This window comes from Coprinopsis cinerea (assembly GCF_000182895.1).
Source record: "Coprinopsis cinerea okayama7#130 chromosome 5 map unlocalized cont3.5, whole genome shotgun sequence".
NCBI classification, from domain to species: domain Eukaryota; kingdom Fungi; phylum Basidiomycota; class Agaricomycetes; order Agaricales; family Psathyrellaceae; genus Coprinopsis; species Coprinopsis cinerea.
The window spans coordinates 451,213-470,644 of record NW_003307540.1 but is presented as its reverse complement, the minus strand read 5'-3'; the positions used below and the strand labels follow the sequence as shown (position 1 = coordinate 470,644).

Here is a 19,432-nt window from a genome sequence, read left to right as displayed (position 1 = left end):
AGACTCGGAAGAGAACAAGCTACTAGTCGTCCTGTTTGCCGAAGGTCTCCTCCAAGCAGATTAGAGTGTGATGCATCTTCGCAGCATTCTTATGACATTTCCCGCCGTCTTTACAGAGGGGATACACTATGTCCAATATGAAAGGTGGTTCGCGGTCGAGGCATGACTGAGGCATGTGAAGCATTACCAGTGCTTCCTTTGCGCAAAGGCAACATTTCCAGCGGGGCTCCGAGGCGAGTATCTCGTCGTGATGAGTTGGAACATGTCGGCTGGGCGAAGTACGAAGTAAAGAAGTAATCGTATTGAAACCCGATTCTTTTTATTAATATTTACAGGAAAGGGATCCTTTTTTACTCAGGCCGTTCGAGGTCCAAAGTTGGCCCTCAGCGACATAATATCATTGGTGTCCTGTCGTGAATTCGTCTCACACCTCCCTCCACTTTCACAGATGGGATGGGCCATGTCGAAGATGAATGGCGGGTCTTCGTGAAGATGGCCTTGAGGGGTGTGCAGCATCAGCGTCGCCCTCTTATCGCAGGCGACGCAATTCCATCTAGGGCTCGAATCCCAGATCTCCCGGTAGTGCTTTCTGACCAGCGAGTTCAAGAAGTGAGCCGCCTCCGACGGGTTCGCCGCTAGACCTGCCCTTCCACAGAAATGGACGGGGACTTGTTCTGTGTAGATGAAGGTGTCGCGGTTCGAGGCGATGGGAGAGGCCCCTTCCAAGACCTTGACTTCATAGCGGAAGGGTCGAGTTGCTACGTTGGAGGGAGCTTGACGCTCTGGTGGCGGATCGACGATGATGGGACGGTAAGCCCTGGTTCCTCTCATCTCTTCCACGATCCTTTGTTGCTCCAGCGCTTCATCAAACATGCGGAGATGGGAGTAGCTGACCCCGAGGCACTCGTGGATCTTCCTCATGATTCGACGCTCGTCAGCGTTGGGGGATGCGGGGAAGGGGTAGTTCTCGAGAACGTGAAGGCAATCGTTCTTTGCCCTCTCGTAGTCCTCTGTCGCACTTTTGAGAATCTCTGAAAGATAGGAACATGGAATTATGCGTACCAAGACAGATGTAGCATTGTGCGCGATTAGCATATACTGTGCGGAGGAGAGGGATTGTTGGTGCTTCCGCACCGCCGAGGCGGTCGATGATGGTAGTATAGCTCGCTATAGCTTCGTTATATCTCTTTTGTTCGTAGTGCTCGTTTCCGAGCTCTTTCAACGCTTCGGCTAGGTTTGGTTAAATTGAATACGGTCCATGGGGAGGGTATGGATGTAAGTAGTTTACCTGACATTTGTCTGTCGCACATTTCTTGTTGAGTCTTGAAAGCTTTGTCGTCTGAGGCGAGCGGGTATGGCAGCGGTTCTGAAGAAAGGTGCGGGCACGAAAAAAATCGAACCTGGCCGACTTTAAATAGTAGTCCAATGGTCGATCGGTGGAGTGGGTTAAGCAAAATGCTGGCGGAATTCTTGTGCCCCAAAAATTGTCTCGAGGAATAGGTAATTTCCCGCCGTGTGTCAATGGGCGTTCCATTTGCAATGTATTATCCTTGTGCTTGAACAATAGCGAAGTGAGATCTTTACGAATTGGGGGTTGGAGTATGGTAAGCGCCCGAGCTCGTGGCCAACCAAAGCTAGCGATCGATCGGGCAGTATATGAGTTTGCAAAACAAGGCAGGGGGATTGGAAGGGAAAATCGGATGAAAAAATCCAGGCGATGTTGTACGAATTCTGAAAACTACGAGAAATTACAAGGGAAAGATTCTATCAGTTGTCCTGTTTGCCAAAGGTCCCCTCCAAACACATCAGGGTGTAATGCATCTTCGCAGCATCCTTGTGACACTTCCCACCGTCTTCACAGAGGGGATACACTATGTCCACTACGAAAGGGGGCTCGTGGTCGAGGCTTGGCTGAGGCCTATGAAGCACTACCGGCGCCTCCTTTGCGCAAAGGCAACATTTCCAGCGGGGCTCCGAGCCAAGTATCTCGTCGTAGTGTTTGTCAATTACGGAATTGGCGAATTGGATCGCCTTCATTTCCAGCATCATGCCGCCGAGTCGACACAGATCAACTGGGGCTTGTTCGGTATAGACAAAGTCGGGATCGTCCTTTGGACGTTCGGCGCCCCCTCTGATCACCCGAACTTCGAATCTGAAAGGGCGAGCATCAACGTTGGCGATGAATTCGTCGTAGGTTTTTGATGCTTGGGGCCGCGCAAGGGAGCTTGGAATGTCAAAATTGACGCCGGAAAAGACCAGATTCAACTGATCGTAGAGCCTCTTCTGTTCCATGGCCTCGTCCAGCATGTCGAGGTTGAAGTAGCTCTTCCCGAGGCGCCAGTGGACCTTTTTCATTAGTTGAGCATCCTCGGGTCGTGATGAATGGTAGCGCTGGAGGACGCGGAGGCAGTCGTTTACTGCGCTATCGTAGTCCTCTAGGGTCTATGTTGGTAGTTGTTCGAGGATGTGGAAGACGGTATGGACGTACTGATGTTGATGTAGCACTGCGCTCGGTTTAAGAGTACAACGCGGAGCAATGGCACTGGAACGGGAGGTTCTGCGAGGTGTCTGGAGCGGTTGATGATAGTGCTATACGTCGCTATTGCTTCGCGGTATTTTCTCTCCCTGAATTGTTGAGTCGCAAGATCTTTCAGGGCTTCCGCTGTTGGTTCTGTGGTCTGAGAACTACACATTGAATGGACCACAAGATTGCGTACCTGACATTGGCTGGGTGCTCATGGTCGACAAGGGCAATGGAGAGAGTAATACAAAGGGGAGAGAACCCTAGCCGCAATAAATATGAAGTGGGTCAAAGATAGTCCCGAAAATCGACTTGTCAGGCCAGCCGCTACAAACAAGGGACAAGTGAGACAATTCGAGTTTTCAAAGGAGAGTTCCTCACGAGTAATTTTAAGTCCTGCATTCGGTCGAAGACATACATAGAGCAGTCAATTATCGTCGTCTCCGTTGGCTAGGCCGCCAGTACTTACACCTCGTTGAGCGCCACGATAGGCGCCAAAGGATACGCGGCGATCAGGAGCATGACGTAAGCAATTCCTCATAGTTCTCACGCTCGGGGACAGGTCGCGATCAAAGGCCAACTTCAAGGTCGAAGGGGCGATAAAACAGCTCGATTCTTCTCTCTTTTGAACCCCCACCATCTGGAAGATGTCGTCGACGATGTGTCTGGGTGTTACCCATTTTTTCCCTGCTTTTTCGCGGATTTCTTTCGACCACTTTGTTGGAGTGAAAAATCAACAAGGGAAGGGGGTGGAATTTGGATGAGGTGAGTGAAGTTTTGGAGTGGGAGGGGGTACTTGGTGGAGGAGGGGTGAGCGGGCAATCGACCGCTCGAGGTGACGGAAGGCTCGTGGTTGGGGGCGGGACAAATAGGGGCAAAGTCAATGACACCGCCACATCCTATCAACAAGGGCAGTCGTCATCGTCTGGGACAGCGACGAGAGGCTATGTGCGCCTCATGTAGTCGGTAAACACATTGTGAGTTCTGGTCATCTCGTTCTAATCATTTGTGAACTAACTTCATTGACTCGCAGATGTACTGTTGGGCTACTCGACAATGACAAATTATGGGTCAACTAATTTTCCTTCATCGTCTTCGGAACATTTTCTGAGCTTGTTCGTCTTCTGCAATGTTGTGGAGGCCGTCGGAGTCGCGAGGAACGTCGGGGAGGAAGTCGCTTGGAAGCTGAGTAAACAGCGCCAAACACTCACCGCCACCCTGGGAACGACTGCTTTCGTCCTCTTTCAGTTACTGCCGCCAACATTTGTCACGACCAGCACGCAATTCTGCAACGACCGCTCAGCCAGTTTACAGCTCTCCAGTGAATTGGCCGCCTAATTTGGAGAGGGAACGTCTTCTTTATGCTAGAGGACGGTCAATTGGCGCAAGGGGATTCGGTCGATTTTACCACAGAACAACAAGAAGAAGACACAACTCCTTCGACTTCAGTTCACACTCGCTTGAAGATAAAATTACCAGCTATGGTCGAGACTCGTAGGAGTAGCCGGAGATCAGATGCGTCCGAGTCGTCGTATCGTGCAAGCGAACCAGCAGATGAAGAGGAACAGCCGTCGCCCAAGGTCGAGGAAGAGGTGGTTTTGACGACAACTTCGCGAGGCAGGAGGATAAAGAAGGCCGTTTATGTCGAGTCTTCGGAGTACGAGGAGGAAGAATTCCGCCCTTCTGCTGCCAACTTGTTCGACGACGATGTAGAGGGCAAGCCGGCTCGACGCGGGAAGAGGGCCAGTGTCGAAACAGAGGATTCCCAGTCTCAACCTCGCCGAAGCCTGCGCAATCGTAAATCAAGAGACCTGGCCGGGTTCATTGCCTCGGAGGACGAGTTTGCAGACGAAGATGACGACGAAGAGCACGGGCAACGTCGACGACTTCGTAGAAGACCACCACCACCCAAGAAACCGGACCCTCCGCCCAAACCAGTGGGACGACAAACGCGCAACTCGAGGCGTGCAGCCAAAGATGACGACTACCAGGAAGAGGAGGAAGCTTCGTCGCAGGCTGACGCTGAAGGTTCGTCGGATGACGAGATGCAACTTGTTTCCGAGGATATCAATGACCTTGGTAATCCTCGTACTCCCACACCAGAACCTGAAGACGACAACGACGGAAAACCGTACGCGTTCAGGCAGAGGGCGAAGATCAACTACGCCATCCCTCCTCCAATCGAGGAAATGAAGAAACCGCCACCCAAGCATGGAAGGAATGGATACCGTGGTGGTAAGAAGAAGGGATTGGGATGGAGTGCCTCGGGAGCAGAGCTCGCTCGCTGGATGGGAGGACACAATCCTCACGACGATTCGGTATGTTGCAGCTCATCTCGGTGTTTGCACCACGACTCAGGTCATCTAGGACTCGGACCATCCAACGAGAACACCCCGAAAACAACCATTTGGCGCTGGCCTCAATCCTTTCGGGTCGAACGCCATCCCCGCCGGTGGCATACTTCCTGGAGACCTCGTCGCTGGGACGCCATCTAATCTGGGAAAGATCGGCGATGCCGCCCTTGCTGATGCTGACCCACTCGGTGTCAACACCAATGTCACCTTCGACGAAGTTGGTGGCTTGGATGAACGTGAGTTGCGTTCCCGTGATCCTTGGATTCGCAGCTAACCCTCCGCAGACATCCATTCGTTAAAGGAGATGACGCTGCTCCCGCTACTCTACCCTGAAGTCTTCCAACGGTTCAGCGTTACTCCTCCACGAGGCGTTCTCTTCCATGGACCTCCGGGAACTGGAAAGACCCTCCTCGCTCGCGCCCTCGCAGCCAGCTGCAGATCCGACGGGCGTCAAATCTGTACGTTACTCTCCCCATTAATCAACCCGCGCGTATGCCAATGACCCTCCCATCAGCCTTCTTCATGCGCAAAGGTGCCGACTGCCTTTCGAAATGGGTTGGCGAAGCCGAGCGCCAGCTCCGCCTCCTCTTCGAAGAAGCGCGCAACTCCCAACCCTCGATCATCTTCTTCGACGAGATTGATGGTCTAGCGCCTGTGCGATCGTCGAAGCAGGACCAGATTCATGCGTCTATCGTGTCGACATTGTTGGCGTTGATGGATGGTATGGATGGACGGGGTCAGGTTATTGTTATTGGTGCTACGAATAGGCCTGATGCTGTTGATCCTGCTTTGAGGAGACCTGGTCGGTTTGATAGGGAGTTTTACTTTGGATTGCCGGGTCTTGAGGCGAGGGAGAAGATCTTGGGGATCATGACCAGGAAGTGGGCGGGGTGGGATACCAACCAGGAGGGAGAGAAGGGTGAACGGGTGAAGGAGACGTTGAAGGGTCTGGCGAAGTTGACGAAGGGGTATGGTGGTGCTGACCTTAGGGTGCGTTTACCATTCGCCGTGGAATGTTGTAAAAAGCTGATGGCCCAATAGGCTCTTTGCACCGAGGCTGCTCTGAATGCCATCCAGAGACGATATCCCCAAGTTTACAAGTCCAATGACCGCTTGCTCCTCCAACCTGAAACCATCGATGTTGGATTGCGGGACTTTATGATTTCAATCAAAAGTGCGTCGCCTCGTACTCGTATGCTTGTGTTGATGATTAACAATCCCAACAGAAATCGTCCCTTCGTCCGCCAGATCTGCGACCTCCGCAGCTACGAACCTTCCACCTCAGTTCGAAGCTCTTCTTTCCGGACCTCTGCAAAGAGTGAAGGACGCCATCCAACGCGTCATGCCTATCGAGAAGAAGCTCACCGCTCTGGAGGAAGCCGAGTTCGAGGATGAAGGTGGTGAAGACGGTGCTCTCGAACGGGAGATGCTTTCTCAATGTAAGTTTACTTTATCCTCCACTCCGGGGACTGACGTATTGACCACCTTATTTTAGCGATGCAAACTCTCCGAATCTATCGCCCTCGGGTTATCATTCACGGCCCCGTGGGGATGGGTCAAGGTTACATTGGCGCAGCTGCACTGCATCATCTGGAAGGTTATCACATCCAAAGTTTAGAGCTTGGTTCTTTGATGAGCGACTCAACTAGGGTACGTCACTCCGGCTTTCTAATTAGCGCTCACACTGAGTCAATGTTGTGTTGCAGACTGTCGAAGCTGCGATTGTTCAGTTGTTCACGGAAGCCAAGCGACATCAGCCGTCAGTCATCTACATCCCGTCGCTCATTGGGTGGTGTGCTGCTGTGAATGAGACGACGCGGTCTACTGTCCGGGCGATGCTCGAGACGCTGTTACCCACTGACCCTATACTTCTGTTGGCTGTCGTAGATGGTCCGTTCTCAGCTCTGCCAAAGGACGTTAAGCAATGGTTCGGCGCTTCGAAGGAGAATCGTGTTGCGCTTGAGGCGCCTTCAGCCGACCAGCGCGAAGCGTTCTTCGAGCCCATGATCAAGGATATCCAGCGGCCTCCGAATCAGTTTGCGGACGGTATGAAGAGGAGGAAGAGGATACTTGAAGTACTTCCCATCGCACCCCCGCTGGAACCTCGCAAACCGACCGCAGCGGAGTTGGCGGTTCAGAGGGAGAATGATCAGAAGACGATCGTCATCCTCAAGTTTAGGCTTGGTCCGATCCTTTCAGAGTTGAAGCGGAAGTTCAAGAGGTTTACCAAGCGGGCGACTGTAAGTATTGTGGAAATTCTGGGTATTTGCCGTGGCTAATCCGTCGATTTTAGGAGGAATACAACTTTGAACCGGACGAGAATGGGATTGGGTATGTGTACCAGCAGGTGGATGTGACGGCTGGTGCTCCTGCGACGCCTAATGGTACTGCGACCATCGACCTTACAAACGATGCTATGGACACCCAGCCCGATGGCACGGCACCGGAGCAGCAACAGGCAACCCAGCAAGCCATGCTACAATCGCCTATCCTCTACGACATGGACCTCGACAAGATGCATTCTGAATTGTACAAGGGCCGCTACCTCACCCCTCAGCACTTCCTCGAGGATGTTCGGCGCATCGTGCACAACGCTGAAGTGTTCCAAAACGAAGACTCGGATAGGTTCCATAAGGCTCAGGCCATGTTTACGATGGCGGAGTTGAGTCTTATGGAGTTCGACGGGGCGTTTAGGCTGGAGTGCGAGAGGATGGCGCAGCGGGAGATGCAGAGGCGACAAGAAGAGGAGGCCAAGGAGAAGGAGAGGGAGAAAGAGAAGAACAAGACTGCTGCCAATACCCAAGCGAACGGGATCCAGACGAGGCGGTCTACGCGGCAGAATGGGACTGTGGACCTCTTGATGACGGATCCTGTCAAGTTGGAGCGCAAGTTGAAGAGGCAGCGGGATTCGGCTGCTGCGAATGCGGATGGTGTGGATGGGCATACGAGTGGGTCTGCGGAGGAGCATGGGAGTGGGCAGGAGCCGAGGAATGCGAAGAGGTCGAGAGTTGTGCCGGATGAGGAGGATGATGATCAGGATCCGATGAATATTGTTAGTCCGTCGGATCGGGTGGGCCCTGGGCATGTGCGGTTTGCCAACTCTGTGCCGCAGATTCAGGCGCCTGGTGGTGGTGGGATGTTTGGGGCAGGTGGGGTGCAGGCTAGTCCCTCGCCGATGAATTATCACCATCCGAACCAGATGCATCAGCAGCGGTCGCCGATGAACCATGGACATGGGCAGCATTCGTTTGTGCAGCAGCCGCAGCCACCGCATTATGGAGCCCAGGGTGGGTCGATGGGTCCACAGTCGTCTTACGGCCCACCTCAAATGCATGGGCTTGCGCAACCGCAGTTTGGACAACCGATGGACCAGATGGGGGGTATGTCGCAAGGACATGGGTATGGACTTATGGGCCAGGGCAACACCCCGCAAAGGAGGATGGATGGGTTCGATCCGTCCCTCTTGAACCCTGTGCAGCCAGTCGACCAGCACCACAACCAGTTTGGGCAACCGCAGTTCCAGCAGCCCCAACAAAGTCATCAACTGCCCTACGGGGGGACTCATCTTCCTCATTCGCCGCATCATCAGCAGGTTGGGTCGCCGTTTGGAGTTGGGCCTTCGCAAGGATATAATCAACCTGCTCAGCAGTTTGGGGGTGTGAATCCTTCAGGTGGGATGGGGTATTCGAATGAGAGGCAGTTACCGCCTTTCCATCAGCAGCAGCATCAACATCAACAGCACCAGCACCAGCTTCCTCAGCATTCGGTGTCCCCTCCTGCGATGTATGATGATCCTCAGAATCCGCTTTATACTCCTGCTTCGGCTGTGATGCATCGACATCCGCCGATGGTTCAGCCGCTTGATGGCAGGCAGGGTACTCCGGGACATGAACAGTTGCAGCTTCCGGTGCCGCAGCAGAGGTTGTCGGAGTCGAGGTCGCCTGAACCTGGTGTTCGTCCTCCTTCGACGCAAGTGACGGAGACGCCGGAGGTTGAGCAGCGGGTTGAGGGTGAGGAAGTGAGGAAGTCGCCCCAAGGCGGTGACAATCAAGAGCAACAACAGCAACAAGACCAGGACCAACAACAACAACCAGCAGGCGAACCGATGGCTGTTGTAGTTGAACGCTCACCTACGCCTCCGCACCCTGAATTCCACGTTTCTGAGACCCTCTTGGAGAAGTTGAGGCGCAAGTTGCGGGAAGAGACGGAGGGGCTGAATGTCGAGCAGCTTGAGCAGTTGAGGGCGACGTGTCTTGGGGATGTTTGGAGGCATAGGAAGGAGTGGGATCGGGATGGGCTTGTTAGGGTTTTGTTCAAGGTTGTGGATGACTTTTTGGAGGAGGTTAAGGAGATGGGGGAGTGGGATGAGGAGTGAGGGTGAAAGACTTTTTTATTGGTACTTTGTGCTTTCGTTTTTCTTTCTTTCTTTCTTCTTTTATCTGTACTCTACATAACCCATCTGTATTATGCTTGTTTTATTAGGCTTTTTTTTATTACCCCGAATTTGTGTCACGTCACCGCGTTGATAGGTGTGAGAGTCACACGATAATCGTTGACTGGGAAGGCGCTAAATGGATTGATCGTCTGATATAAGTAACGTTTACTCTGGATTAGTGATATCAGGTCCCGAGACCGATAGGCTCTGTCCACGACGCGTACCACGGTCTTTCGGCGTTGTGTAGGAAAATAAGTCGTGTTCGGGGAATGAGGAGCGTAGGGTCGTGCTACTACCGCATGGATTAGTGACAGCCACCCCCTCTGTCTTTTTCTCTAACTACCACTACCGCCATCGCCGACGACTACGACTACCCCCACTACTACGCCGCCACTACATTAAATCAACCTTCCCCCTAGACTTCTCTTCTCAATCCTATTGCTGTACGGGACGAAGCGTGTTCGAAAAGGGTTTAATTACGACGGGAGCGGGGGGTCTACTGTTCAGGGTCAACAACTGTGATCAGGGCGGGTTATTAGCGTGGTGAAAGGGTCCATTTTATTCAAATTGTCGGTGCGTCGTTTGTTCCGGTTGTACATATAAAGCGCCGTGCTGGACGTTCATCTTTGACTTTAGGTATGGAACAACGCTCTGAAATCGAGGTCGAGGCTTCGCAGGCTGTGAAGAGTCTTCGATCCAAGTTTGAGCAGCTCGCCGCCAGCGGTTCTGGTGCCAACAACAATGGGAACAGCAACAACAGCAGTGGCTCCAATAATGCCAGCCCGGCGATCAATGGCGAGTCGTCGACGCCATCATCGTCGATTGAGTCCTCGAGCAGTGCGAAGAGTCTTCGATCCAAGTTTGACCAGCTCGCGGTTGGGAGTAGCAGCAGTAGCGGGAATGGGAGGGCGGGGAATGGGATGGCTTACCAGCCTCAGTTGAAGGATGCGGTTCAGACGATCTCGCCAACGTCTACAGGTGCACTCAATGCATACGATTCGTCGTCATCGTCGTCGTCCGAGCCAACCTACAATCAAAAGAGCCTGCGATCCAAGTTTGAGCAGCTCGCTGCGGGCAGTAGCACCAGCAGCGGTACCAGCACGGCGGGCAGCAGCGGGACCTCAAGCAACAGCAGCAGCAGCATCTTCAAAGGGACACCTGCGATTCAAGCAGTAACCCCTACATACACGAGCAGTCTGAACTCGAATGACTCGGCTTCTGAAACGTCTAATAACCAGAGCGACTCGGCCAAGGCTGCTGCACTGAAACGACCCCCTCCGCCTCCTCCGCCATCGCGCAATTCGAAACTACAGAATAAACGTTCGTTGTCACCCATGCCGAGTGTCGTCACGCCGTCGCCGTTGACGAGGCCTGTGCCGCTGCCTCCTTCGTCGCTCCTGACTGGGACAGGGGAGATCGCGTCGGCGTTGAAGCCCGTGAAGCCGTTGAGGTGCGTTTAGGGTTCTTTTCGTCATGGATGACGTTGGTTGGTGCTCATACTCGTCCTTTGTTGGATAGTGATAAACCACCGGTTCCGCCGAGACCTTCAACAATGTCGACGTTTCAGTATGCAACGCCAGAGGCGTCGCCTGTGCCGTCGGACGATGAGACAGCCGGTGTTGTTGTTCCAGACGCTGACAGTGAACGGTCCTCTCGACTCTCAGCATATCCTCCTCCACCAAGACATCGTGCCTCGCTTTCTCCCAATTTGCAGTCCATCGACGGGCTGCCTGCGACAACGTGTACTCCCCCTCCACCACCTCTTCCTACCCGCCGCAGCCCGATGCAGAATGAGAGTCCTCTGCCGAGATCACCACCCCCTTCACGCACGAACAGTCAGTTCCGCCCTCCGCCTCCTCCTTCGCCTAGACTCGAGACTATGGGTTTAGCGTTGACCGTTCCCGACCAACCCGTGCCTTCACCGATGGAACGACGTCCAGTTGGATCGAGCAAGCTCCCTCCTCCGCCTACTCGAACTGTCGCCATAGGCGCAGTCCCTACACCCGTCCGCCCTGTTTCTGCAGAATCCTCCGATGAGGAAGATGAAGAAGACAGACTTCTAGACCAGCTCCCCGATTTCAGTACCTCGTCGCGGCGGCCTCCCATTCTTTCTTTCCGACCTGGATATCCTGAACCTCGTATCCCTTATCACCCACATACCGGTTGTGTTATCGCAGCAGGGCCTCATGTCGTCGTGGCTGACGAGAAGAAACTCAAGGTGTACAACCTCGAGGCGTCTGAAACGCTCGTTCATAGTGTTGAGATGAAGGAGTTTGGGTTGAAGGATACCAAGATTTCGTGTATGGAGTTTAGACCTTGTGCGAACAAGGCGAATCGCGGGTACTTGGTGTGGATGGGTACGGAGAAGGGGAGTATTGTCGAGTTTGATATACGTAAAGGGACGGTCACGTCGATGAAGCCTTCGGCCCATCTACACTCCATCACCTACATCTTCCGACATGGTCGCTCGATGGTCACCCTCGACGAGTCGGGCAAAGCACTCATTTTCTCGCCTGACCCTGAACACCCCGACATCGATATCAACCTCAAAGACTCGCAGCCACGTGCGATCCGGACGACTGACAAGCAAGAGTTTGTGAAGCTTTTGGATGGCAAGTTGTGGACGTCGGGCAAGTTGGAGTATCATGGGACGTCGAGCCATGGGACGAGTCGCACTTTCCCTGTGGTGCGCGTCTTTGACATTTTCAGTCCTGGTAATTCTGCCAAGTCTGTGTTGGCGAGTGAGCATTGCGGGAAGGTGACCTCTGGGACGATTATGCCCAGTCGGCCTGACTATGCGTACCTGGGGCACGAGGAAGGTTTTGTGTCGGTGTGGAATTTGAATACGGAGGATGGGTGGCCCAAGTGCGAGGAGGTTGTGAAGGTGGCGGGGTCGGATGTGATGAGTTTGGAGGGTGTGAATGATAAACTGTGGGCTGGTGGGCGGGGAGGGATGATTACTGCGTACGATGTGAGTTCGACGCCGTGGACTGTGACGAATAGTTGGGTTGCGCATCCTGGGTTGCCGGTTATGAAGTTGTTTGTGAACCATTATGCGATTGATATGGGGAGGAGGATGTGTGTTGTTAGTTTGGGGAGGGATGAGTGTGTTAGGTTTTGGGATGGGTTTTTGAGTTTGGATTGGGTTGGTGAGTGTTGCTTTCTTGTGTTTGTTGGGAGCGTACACAGGTGCTTATGGTGTGTTCGTTCTTTAGATAATGAACTCATCAAGAATGAAGGATCGTTCAGCACGTTCCACGACATTACGCTGCTCATGCTCACGTTCAATATCAGCGCCTCTCGACCGGACGCGCTTAACACCGACCCCGGGAACCAAGAATTCTTCAACGAGTTCTTCGCTAGTGTGGACCAACCACCTGACATTCTCACTTTTTCCTTCCAAGAAGTCGTGGATCTGGAAAACCGGCGTATCCTCACCAAGAGTGTCTTCCTCATGACCACCGGGAAGAAGGGTGACGCCCTATCGGATAGGGTTACTGGAAACTATAAGAGGTGGTATGATCGGCTTGTGTTGGCGTTGAAGACGCAGTATGGGCCGATGGGGCTTGAGTATGATATGGTGGCTGTTGAGTCGCTTGTTGGTTTGTTTTCGTGCACGTTTGTGAAGAAGAGTAGTCCGCCGTTGATGCTTAAGGATATTGCGATGACGTTTGTGAAGACTGGGTTTGGTGGGAAGTATGGGAATAAGGTGTGTCTCCTCTCTCTCTGTCTCTGTACATTGATCATGTACTAAAGGATTTGGGTGCTAGGGAGCGATCATTTCGAGATTGGTCGTTGGAGATTCGAGTTTCTGTTTTGTCAATTGTCATCTTGCTGCTGGACAGCATAGTGTTCGACGGCGGCATGCGGATATTACGACTTTTATTGAGAACAATACGTTGTTCCCTTCGTCGTCGAATGAGTTGACGTATGTTGGTGGTGGAGATGGGACGATGATTTTGGATCATGAATTTGTTCTCGTATGTGCTTTTCCTTCCTCTTCGCACTCTTTGGATTGGACTGATGGTGAGCTACGTGCAGTGGAACGGAGATCTAAACTACCGCATCGACCTACGCCGTGAAGCCGCGCTTTCAGCTATCAAGTTGGGCGACTTTGCGCTCCTCCGCGCCCACGACCAACTCTTGCGCGAAATGAAGACGAACCGCGGTTTCCGTCTGCGGGGTTTCAACGAAGGCCCACTCAATTTCGCTCCAACCTACAAATACGACCCACGCTCACACGAGTACGACACTTCAGAAAAACGGCGTACGCCCTCCTGGTGTGATAGGATATTATGGCGGAGTCGAGTCCCCGGTCGAATGAAGCAGTTGCATTATAAGCGGTATGATGATGTGACTGTTTCTGATCATCGGCCTGTTAGTGCTGCGTTTAGGGTTACTACGAAGATGATTCAGGGGGAGGCGAGGGCGAGGAGTAAGGCTATTGTTGAGGTTGCGTGGGCTGATGAGAGTGAGAGGCTTTTGGAGTTTGCGAGGGCGTTTTATGTGAGGGAGGCGTTGTTGTGAGTGGGGTGAGGTGATGGGACGGGGTTGGGGAGAGCGAGGGTGAAGTGAGGTGTGGTGTGTTTTTGCAATTATTTTCTGCTATTGGACAATCTTTTAGTGTACCTTTATCCCCCCTCTTCTATCACCGTGCAAGCTCATGCTGTTATTCTCTTTCCGTTTTCTGGGTTTGTCTGCCTCTGTTTCATTGTACGAACATCTCAACGAGCATCCCTTTTGCCATGCTTTCTCCTTCCCTCTCCGTCGCGTTTTCTTTTTTTTTTTCCTGTCTTTCACACCACGACTCTCCCCGTCATCCATCCATACATACATGCAATATCCACGGACATTTTTGTTTTATGGCTGGAATTTGGAAGCGTTTTGCACTGGCATGACGCTTTGATCTGTTCTTCCTACTTTTCTTTTTCTCTAGTTCTGTGCACAGACTTGGTTATAGTACGTAGATTCAGATGGTTGGTTATATACAGAACGCAATCTAATTGGCTATTAGCACTAGTCTTGGGATTTCCTTACGCTGAAGTTTGAGCTTGAGCTTGACCGTTGAACGTTGACTAGTTGACTTGAGCTTGCTTGAATTGATGGTGGTTGGCTCGGGTAGATAAGATAAGATAGCGACGTGGACGTGTATCCACGCTTATCGGAGGCTATTCGGTGATCAGGGAGCTCCCATGACAGCCCGCCTTGAAGGACTCTTCTTCTTTTCAACCAGCTCACCACTAGAACTTTACTATTTCCGACTCCGAGCCTGAAGGCGCTATGCTGTTTAGATAACCTCCTAGCTTGACGGCGACGACGTGTTTTTGGAGTTTGCTCTTAGCGAACGTACTCCACTGCTGATACCCTCAAGACTTTATCCCCACTGTCGATACCCCTCAGTCTCCAATAGTTCTCGATACCCCGCAGTCTAACCTGACATCGTGAAGATTCAAAATGACCCAAGTCCACCACCCGCCGATACCCCCTATATACAGCGTTCAGCGTTTCGTGACGTTGGTTTCGTCTATCGTAGTCGCGTTGGCTTCTGGGACTAATTATGTGAGTCCTCTTCTTGCATTTGGGAACGTGCTTTTTTTGATTGGGTTTGAAGGTGTTTTCTGGTGAGCAACGCGACGACGAGGGGGAATAATGCTGATTGAATATAGCGTATGGACCTCAACTCGCCAACCGACTTGGTATATCGCATACCGAGCTCAACGTCGTCGCGCTCGCTGGAAACAGTCAGTAGTCCTACCCCTCTGGACGTGTCTATTCGCGCTTGCTCATCCACTCCACTCCACCCTTCCTTACACTGGACTAAAACCCCATAGTCGGCGTGTACAGCACGGGACCCATCTGGGGCCGCATCGTCGACAAACGCGGTCCGCGCATCCTCCTCGCGTCCGCCTGCGCCTTTCTCCTCGCTGGATACCTGGGAATCAAGTTTATGTATGATGCGGAGGAGGAGGGTGGCGAAGAGGATACGAAGGATGGGATTCCGACGCTGGGCTTTGTGTTCCTTGCGCTGTGTTGTTTTTTGACGGGTGCGGGTGGATGTGCTGGTCTTGCGGGTGCGGTTAATTCGACTGCGAAGACGTTTCCTGATCAGATGGTGTGTGGTTTTATCTGCTTTTGCGTGTTTCAATATAGAGCTGATGGTGTGTTGTGGTATGGTGTGGTGTAGAGAGCGACGACGACGGGTTTGGTCATCTCTGGTTTTGGACTATCGGCGTTTTTGTTCTCGACGGTTTCGCAGACTGTGTATGCGGGGAATACCTCTTCGTTCCTAAGCCTCCTTGCGTTTGGAACGTCTGTTCCGCTGTTTTTGGGTTTGTTTACTGTGAGGCCTATTCCTCTACCCTCGCATGACCCGTTGCTCGACCACGAAGATGGTGAAGATGACGAGGAGGATGGTGGGTCTGGGTACCATAGCGCGACGGATGGCCCGGGGAGTCGCGCTCCCCTGCTCAACCACGACGAGAACGACGAAGACCACGTTTTCCATCAGCGTAATCATAGCTACTCGGGTGCTGAAGGTACCTCGGCTCTTCCCAGCCCTAAACAACGAGCAGACGAGGGCGATGTGGAGATGAGTCCGCAACGGCTTGGTGGAGGTGACTCTGATGTACATGTTGACTCGGTGGGTGGAAGGAGGGGTAATAGGAGTTTGAGTCGGGGTGCTGCGATGACTTTGGACTTGTCGCCTAATGTGCATGGGTATAAGCTGTGGAAGAGTTTGGATTTTTATTTGTTGTTTTGGAGTCTGTCGTTGTGTGAGTCTCCATTTCTTTTGTGCTGTTCAGGACGATCTATTGACGTGCTTTCTCTTCTTTTATAGTGAGCGGAACTGGGCTTATGTGTACGTGACATTCCTTGCGCTTCGCTGCGTTTTCGAGGTGCTGATTGACTTTGGGATTTTACAGACATCAATAACGTGGGCTCGATGTCTCAAGCTCTCTATGCGTTCAAGAATCCATCCTACGACCGGGTCGAAGCTGCGAAATGGCAAGCTATGCAGGTGTCCGCGATTAGTGTTATGAACTGCCTTGGTCGAATCTTCATCGGTATGTCACCCTGTTCCCTCCTCTCTCTCTCTCCCTCTCCCTCTCCTCGATCCAAAAGACCTACCACTAATCATACCACCTCCCACCCTCCCCCGGTACCTCCAGGTATAGTCTCAGATTTCTGCAAAAACCGCTGGTCCCTCCCACGCTCCTACTGCCTTGTCCTCGTCGCTTTTATGTGCTTCCTCTCGCAAGTGGTAGCCTCCCGTATTGACCATATCGCCGACTTGTGGGTTGCGAGTTCTGTGCTTGGGTTGGGCTATGGAGCTGTTTTTTCGTTGTTCCCGACTGTTTGTTTGGAGTGGTTTGGGATGCGTGAGTGTTGTTTTTCTTTTCTCCTAGACTGGATTTTTTGGGTTGTTGGCAATATATGTGCTGAAGTGCTGACGAATGGCTTTTATGTTTTGCAGCGCACTTTTCGGAGAACTGGGGATTCCTCTCGATGTCGCCTATGTTCGCGGGCAACTTTTTCTCGCTTGTTTTTGGGTATACGCTGGATAAGAATGAGGATTTTGAGGATGCGCCTGCGAGTGATGATGGGCTCCTTTCTCCTAGGTCGATTGGAGTCTCTATGGTTCGACGGGCGCTAGCTGCGGTACCGGCCCTTCTGCATCGCGCTGCCCAGTCACCCGACTCCTTGCCACCGCCACCACTTCTCTCTTCCACCAACGCAACCACACCTGCCACTGCGAACCCGCATCCCAACCCAATCCATATTAGGTGCAGTAAAGGCCTGGAATGTTATATCGAGTCGTTGTATTTGACGATGGGAGCTACGCTTTTGGCGATTGGGTTGACTGTTTGGGCGAGTTGGAGGGATCGGAGGAAGATTGGGAGGGCTATGGCTGGGAGGACTCGGGGTGGGAGGGGGTGAAGGGAAGGAGGGGGTAAAGGGAAGAGGAAGGGGGAGGAAAGAGGAAGGGGTGGAGTACTGAGGGACGGGGGCGAAAGGAAAAGGAAGGGGGTGAGGTAGATAATTGTGAACCTTTTCTGGGAACTTTTTGGATTTGTATTATATTATATATTTTAGGGTATCCATGTTTTAGTTGGTTTTGGTGTCAGTCTTCAATTGCATTGGATTTTTCCACTCGTGATCAGTTCTTGCTAAGTGGGCTCGAGAGGGGTGGGTTAGAGTGAGTGATACATCATTGATTCATAGTCTACCACCAGAAGATGGAAATTTCTTCACTAAAACCAACACACAAGTAAAACGCGACAAGAACAAAGGTATTTATCGAAAGAAAGTAAAGCCCAATTCCTCCGTCACATCAAAAGTGCAACCAACACCTCTCAGAAGTCAAGGGTTTGCCCGGCGTTCTGGGTGACAGACGACCTCACGGAGCCAGTGCCCATCAAGTTGTAGCCGTACTGTGGTCGAGTGAAGGAACCTCCCGGTGCGGTATTGGAGCCACCGCCAAAGTCGTTGCCGGTTGCAACAGCGAACCCGCCGTCGGTGGAGTAGAGGGGTTTCTTGGTGCCCGTGAAGACGTTGTTCTCGACTAGGAGTTGGGCGCCTAATTATAACATTCGTTTTTCGGATCACAGTTACCCATCAGTAAGAGATCTAAGTATTGACCACAGTCTGTGGCAGGAAGACATAGGATGATACACCCACCTTTCCTAGTATTAATCCCATCCCCTACATTCTCGAAAAAGTTGTTAAACACGTGTCCGGTGCCGAACCTGAAGCTGGGGGTGCGGCTGTTGATGTTGGACCAGTAGTTGTAGGCGTAGGTGACGGTGATTTTTTGGTCCTCGGAGGCGTTGTTGTCCGAGTGGCCGACGAGGGAGCCTTTCCAGTGGTTGTACAATTTGGAGTGGGAGACGGTGATGGAGGTGCAGCCGTGGGTTATGTCGAGGAGGCCGTCGTAGCTGTTGTGGGGAGGGTGGGTTAGTTGGGGTTTTCGAAGGTGAAACAGAGAGCCAGGGAGTGAGAGGGAGGGAGGAGGAAAAGAGAAAGAGAAAGGCTTACAAGTCCTACAAGCGAGAAACAACGCGGGTTAGTTGGTCCCCCTGAGCTGCGTGTGGTGGTTAAGCGTACCTTGTCAGAGTTGCGATCGCTGGAGAGGTCGAGGTGGTCCAACCAGACACGGGAGGCTTCCTGGACGCCGATAGCGTCGCCGGCGCTAGCTTTGACTTTGGAGATCTTGACGTTGCGGATGATGACGTTGGAGGCTCTGTAAACTCGCAGGCCGACGCCGACGAGGGCTGTAGAGGACGTGGTAAACATCAGACATGTTCAGTAGAGACTGGGTAGGGGCTCGACGCACCTGATCCTCTCTTCCCGATGACAGAGGTGTTGGATCCGACTCTGACGACTATGTCGCCCGAGATGGTGCCTACGGTGTTGAGGAAAGGTCAGTGGACCTCCTACGTACCGCCAAAGAGATGGTGAATACCTGAGATGATGACAGTCTTTCTGGCGTCACCGGAGACGGCGGAGGTCAGAGCTGCGAGGGTGGAGACGGTGGTGGTGGTACCGCCAGAACCTCCCGTGGTACTACCATGGCGTTCAGCGTCAAAGATCGGATTTATAGACAGGAAAGGCGTCCTACCCGCCGTTAAGAGTAGCAAAGCCGATGTTGGCAGTATCACTGATTGCGGCACGCTTGGTTAATCCCAAGGGACTCGCCTGGGAATGAGGTGAGCACGAAAATGTCAGTCTGAGTGGTGCGGACCCACCAAAGCGAGCTGAGCACCGAAGAGCACGACGAGGCCGTTGAACCACTTCATTGTTGGATTCCTGGTGAGTTCTCAACGAATCGTTCTCGCTTTTATAGTCTTCCAAAAAATCGGCTGCTAATACAGGAAAGTCCAAAGCACCCTGGCGTTCCCCACCCATCCCATACTCACTTCCCCACTCCGTGCCATACGGCACCCCCAACTCGAAGATTCTTTGTGCCAACTTCGTCCGGGGAAATGTTGCATCATCCGCCATCGCGTAGAGACAGGTTCTTGCGAGTGATCGCACCCGCGTCGTTTCGCGCTTCTTGTCGTCGCCCAGGACTTGTCTCCAGGGTAGTTGTAGCGAGAATCACCCAGTGAATACACGGATTAC

At 52.6% G+C, this 19,432-nt stretch overlaps 6 protein-coding genes across 6 annotated transcripts; 3 read left to right on the top strand and 3 right to left on the bottom strand.

Annotated features, from left to right (window-relative positions):
• Nucleotides 1-354: 354 nt before the first annotated feature.
• CC1G_11093 (hypothetical protein) lies at nucleotides 355-1,295 on the bottom strand (the record flags this gene model as incomplete). Its single annotated transcript, XM_001839341.2, has 3 exons — nucleotides 355-1,010; nucleotides 1,063-1,230; nucleotides 1,289-1,295. 3 exons carry the CDS (start codon nucleotides 1,293-1,295, stop codon nucleotides 355-357), a joined length of 831 nt encoding a protein of 276 aa, XP_001839393.2.
• A 472-nt stretch (nucleotides 1,296-1,767) lies between these two features.
• On the bottom strand, nucleotides 1,768-2,739 carry CC1G_11094 (hypothetical protein; the record flags this gene model as incomplete). Its single annotated transcript, XM_001839342.2, has 3 exons — nucleotides 1,768-2,435; nucleotides 2,489-2,662; nucleotides 2,718-2,739. The coding sequence occupies 3 exons, from the start codon at nucleotides 2,737-2,739 to the stop codon at nucleotides 1,768-1,770; spliced, it is 864 nt and encodes a 287-aa protein (XP_001839394.2).
• Nucleotides 2,740-4,002: 1,263 nt separating this feature from the next.
• On the top strand, nucleotides 4,003-9,250 carry CC1G_11095 (ATPase with bromodomain-containing protein; the record flags this gene model as incomplete). Its single annotated transcript, XM_001839343.1, has 9 exons — nucleotides 4,003-4,839; nucleotides 4,889-5,111; nucleotides 5,160-5,333; nucleotides 5,390-5,865; nucleotides 5,917-6,049; nucleotides 6,102-6,314; nucleotides 6,371-6,525; nucleotides 6,582-7,115; nucleotides 7,169-9,250. 9 exons carry the CDS (start codon nucleotides 4,003-4,005, stop codon nucleotides 9,248-9,250), a joined length of 4,827 nt encoding a protein of 1,608 aa, XP_001839395.1.
• A 698-nt stretch (nucleotides 9,251-9,948) lies between these two features.
• On the top strand, nucleotides 9,949-13,837 carry CC1G_11096 (type I inositol-1,4,5-trisphosphate 5-phosphatase 11; the record flags this gene model as incomplete). The annotated part of the gene is made up of 5 exons (XM_001839344.2): nucleotides 9,949-10,760; nucleotides 10,829-12,459; nucleotides 12,526-13,019; nucleotides 13,081-13,290; nucleotides 13,352-13,837. 5 exons carry the CDS (start codon nucleotides 9,949-9,951, stop codon nucleotides 13,835-13,837), a joined length of 3,633 nt encoding a protein of 1,210 aa, XP_001839396.2.
• Nucleotides 13,838-14,764: 927 nt separating this feature from the next.
• On the top strand, nucleotides 14,765-17,248 carry CC1G_11097 (hypothetical protein; the record flags this gene model as incomplete). The annotated part of the gene is made up of 8 exons (XM_001839345.2): nucleotides 14,765-14,921; nucleotides 14,977-15,051; nucleotides 15,142-15,422; nucleotides 15,495-16,083; nucleotides 16,149-16,169; nucleotides 16,234-16,374; nucleotides 16,576-16,689; nucleotides 16,785-17,248. 8 exons carry the CDS (start codon nucleotides 14,765-14,767, stop codon nucleotides 17,246-17,248), a joined length of 1,842 nt encoding a protein of 613 aa, XP_001839397.2.
• A 416-nt stretch (nucleotides 17,249-17,664) lies between these two features.
• On the bottom strand, nucleotides 17,665-19,107 carry CC1G_11098 (pectate lyase B; the record flags this gene model as incomplete). The annotated part of the gene is made up of 8 exons (XM_001839346.2): nucleotides 17,665-17,888; nucleotides 17,990-18,246; nucleotides 18,347-18,351; nucleotides 18,416-18,582; nucleotides 18,645-18,713; nucleotides 18,753-18,874; nucleotides 18,930-19,006; nucleotides 19,057-19,107. The coding sequence occupies 8 exons, from the start codon at nucleotides 19,105-19,107 to the stop codon at nucleotides 17,665-17,667; spliced, it is 972 nt and encodes a 323-aa protein (XP_001839398.2).
• Nucleotides 19,108-19,432: the final 325 nt, after the last annotated feature.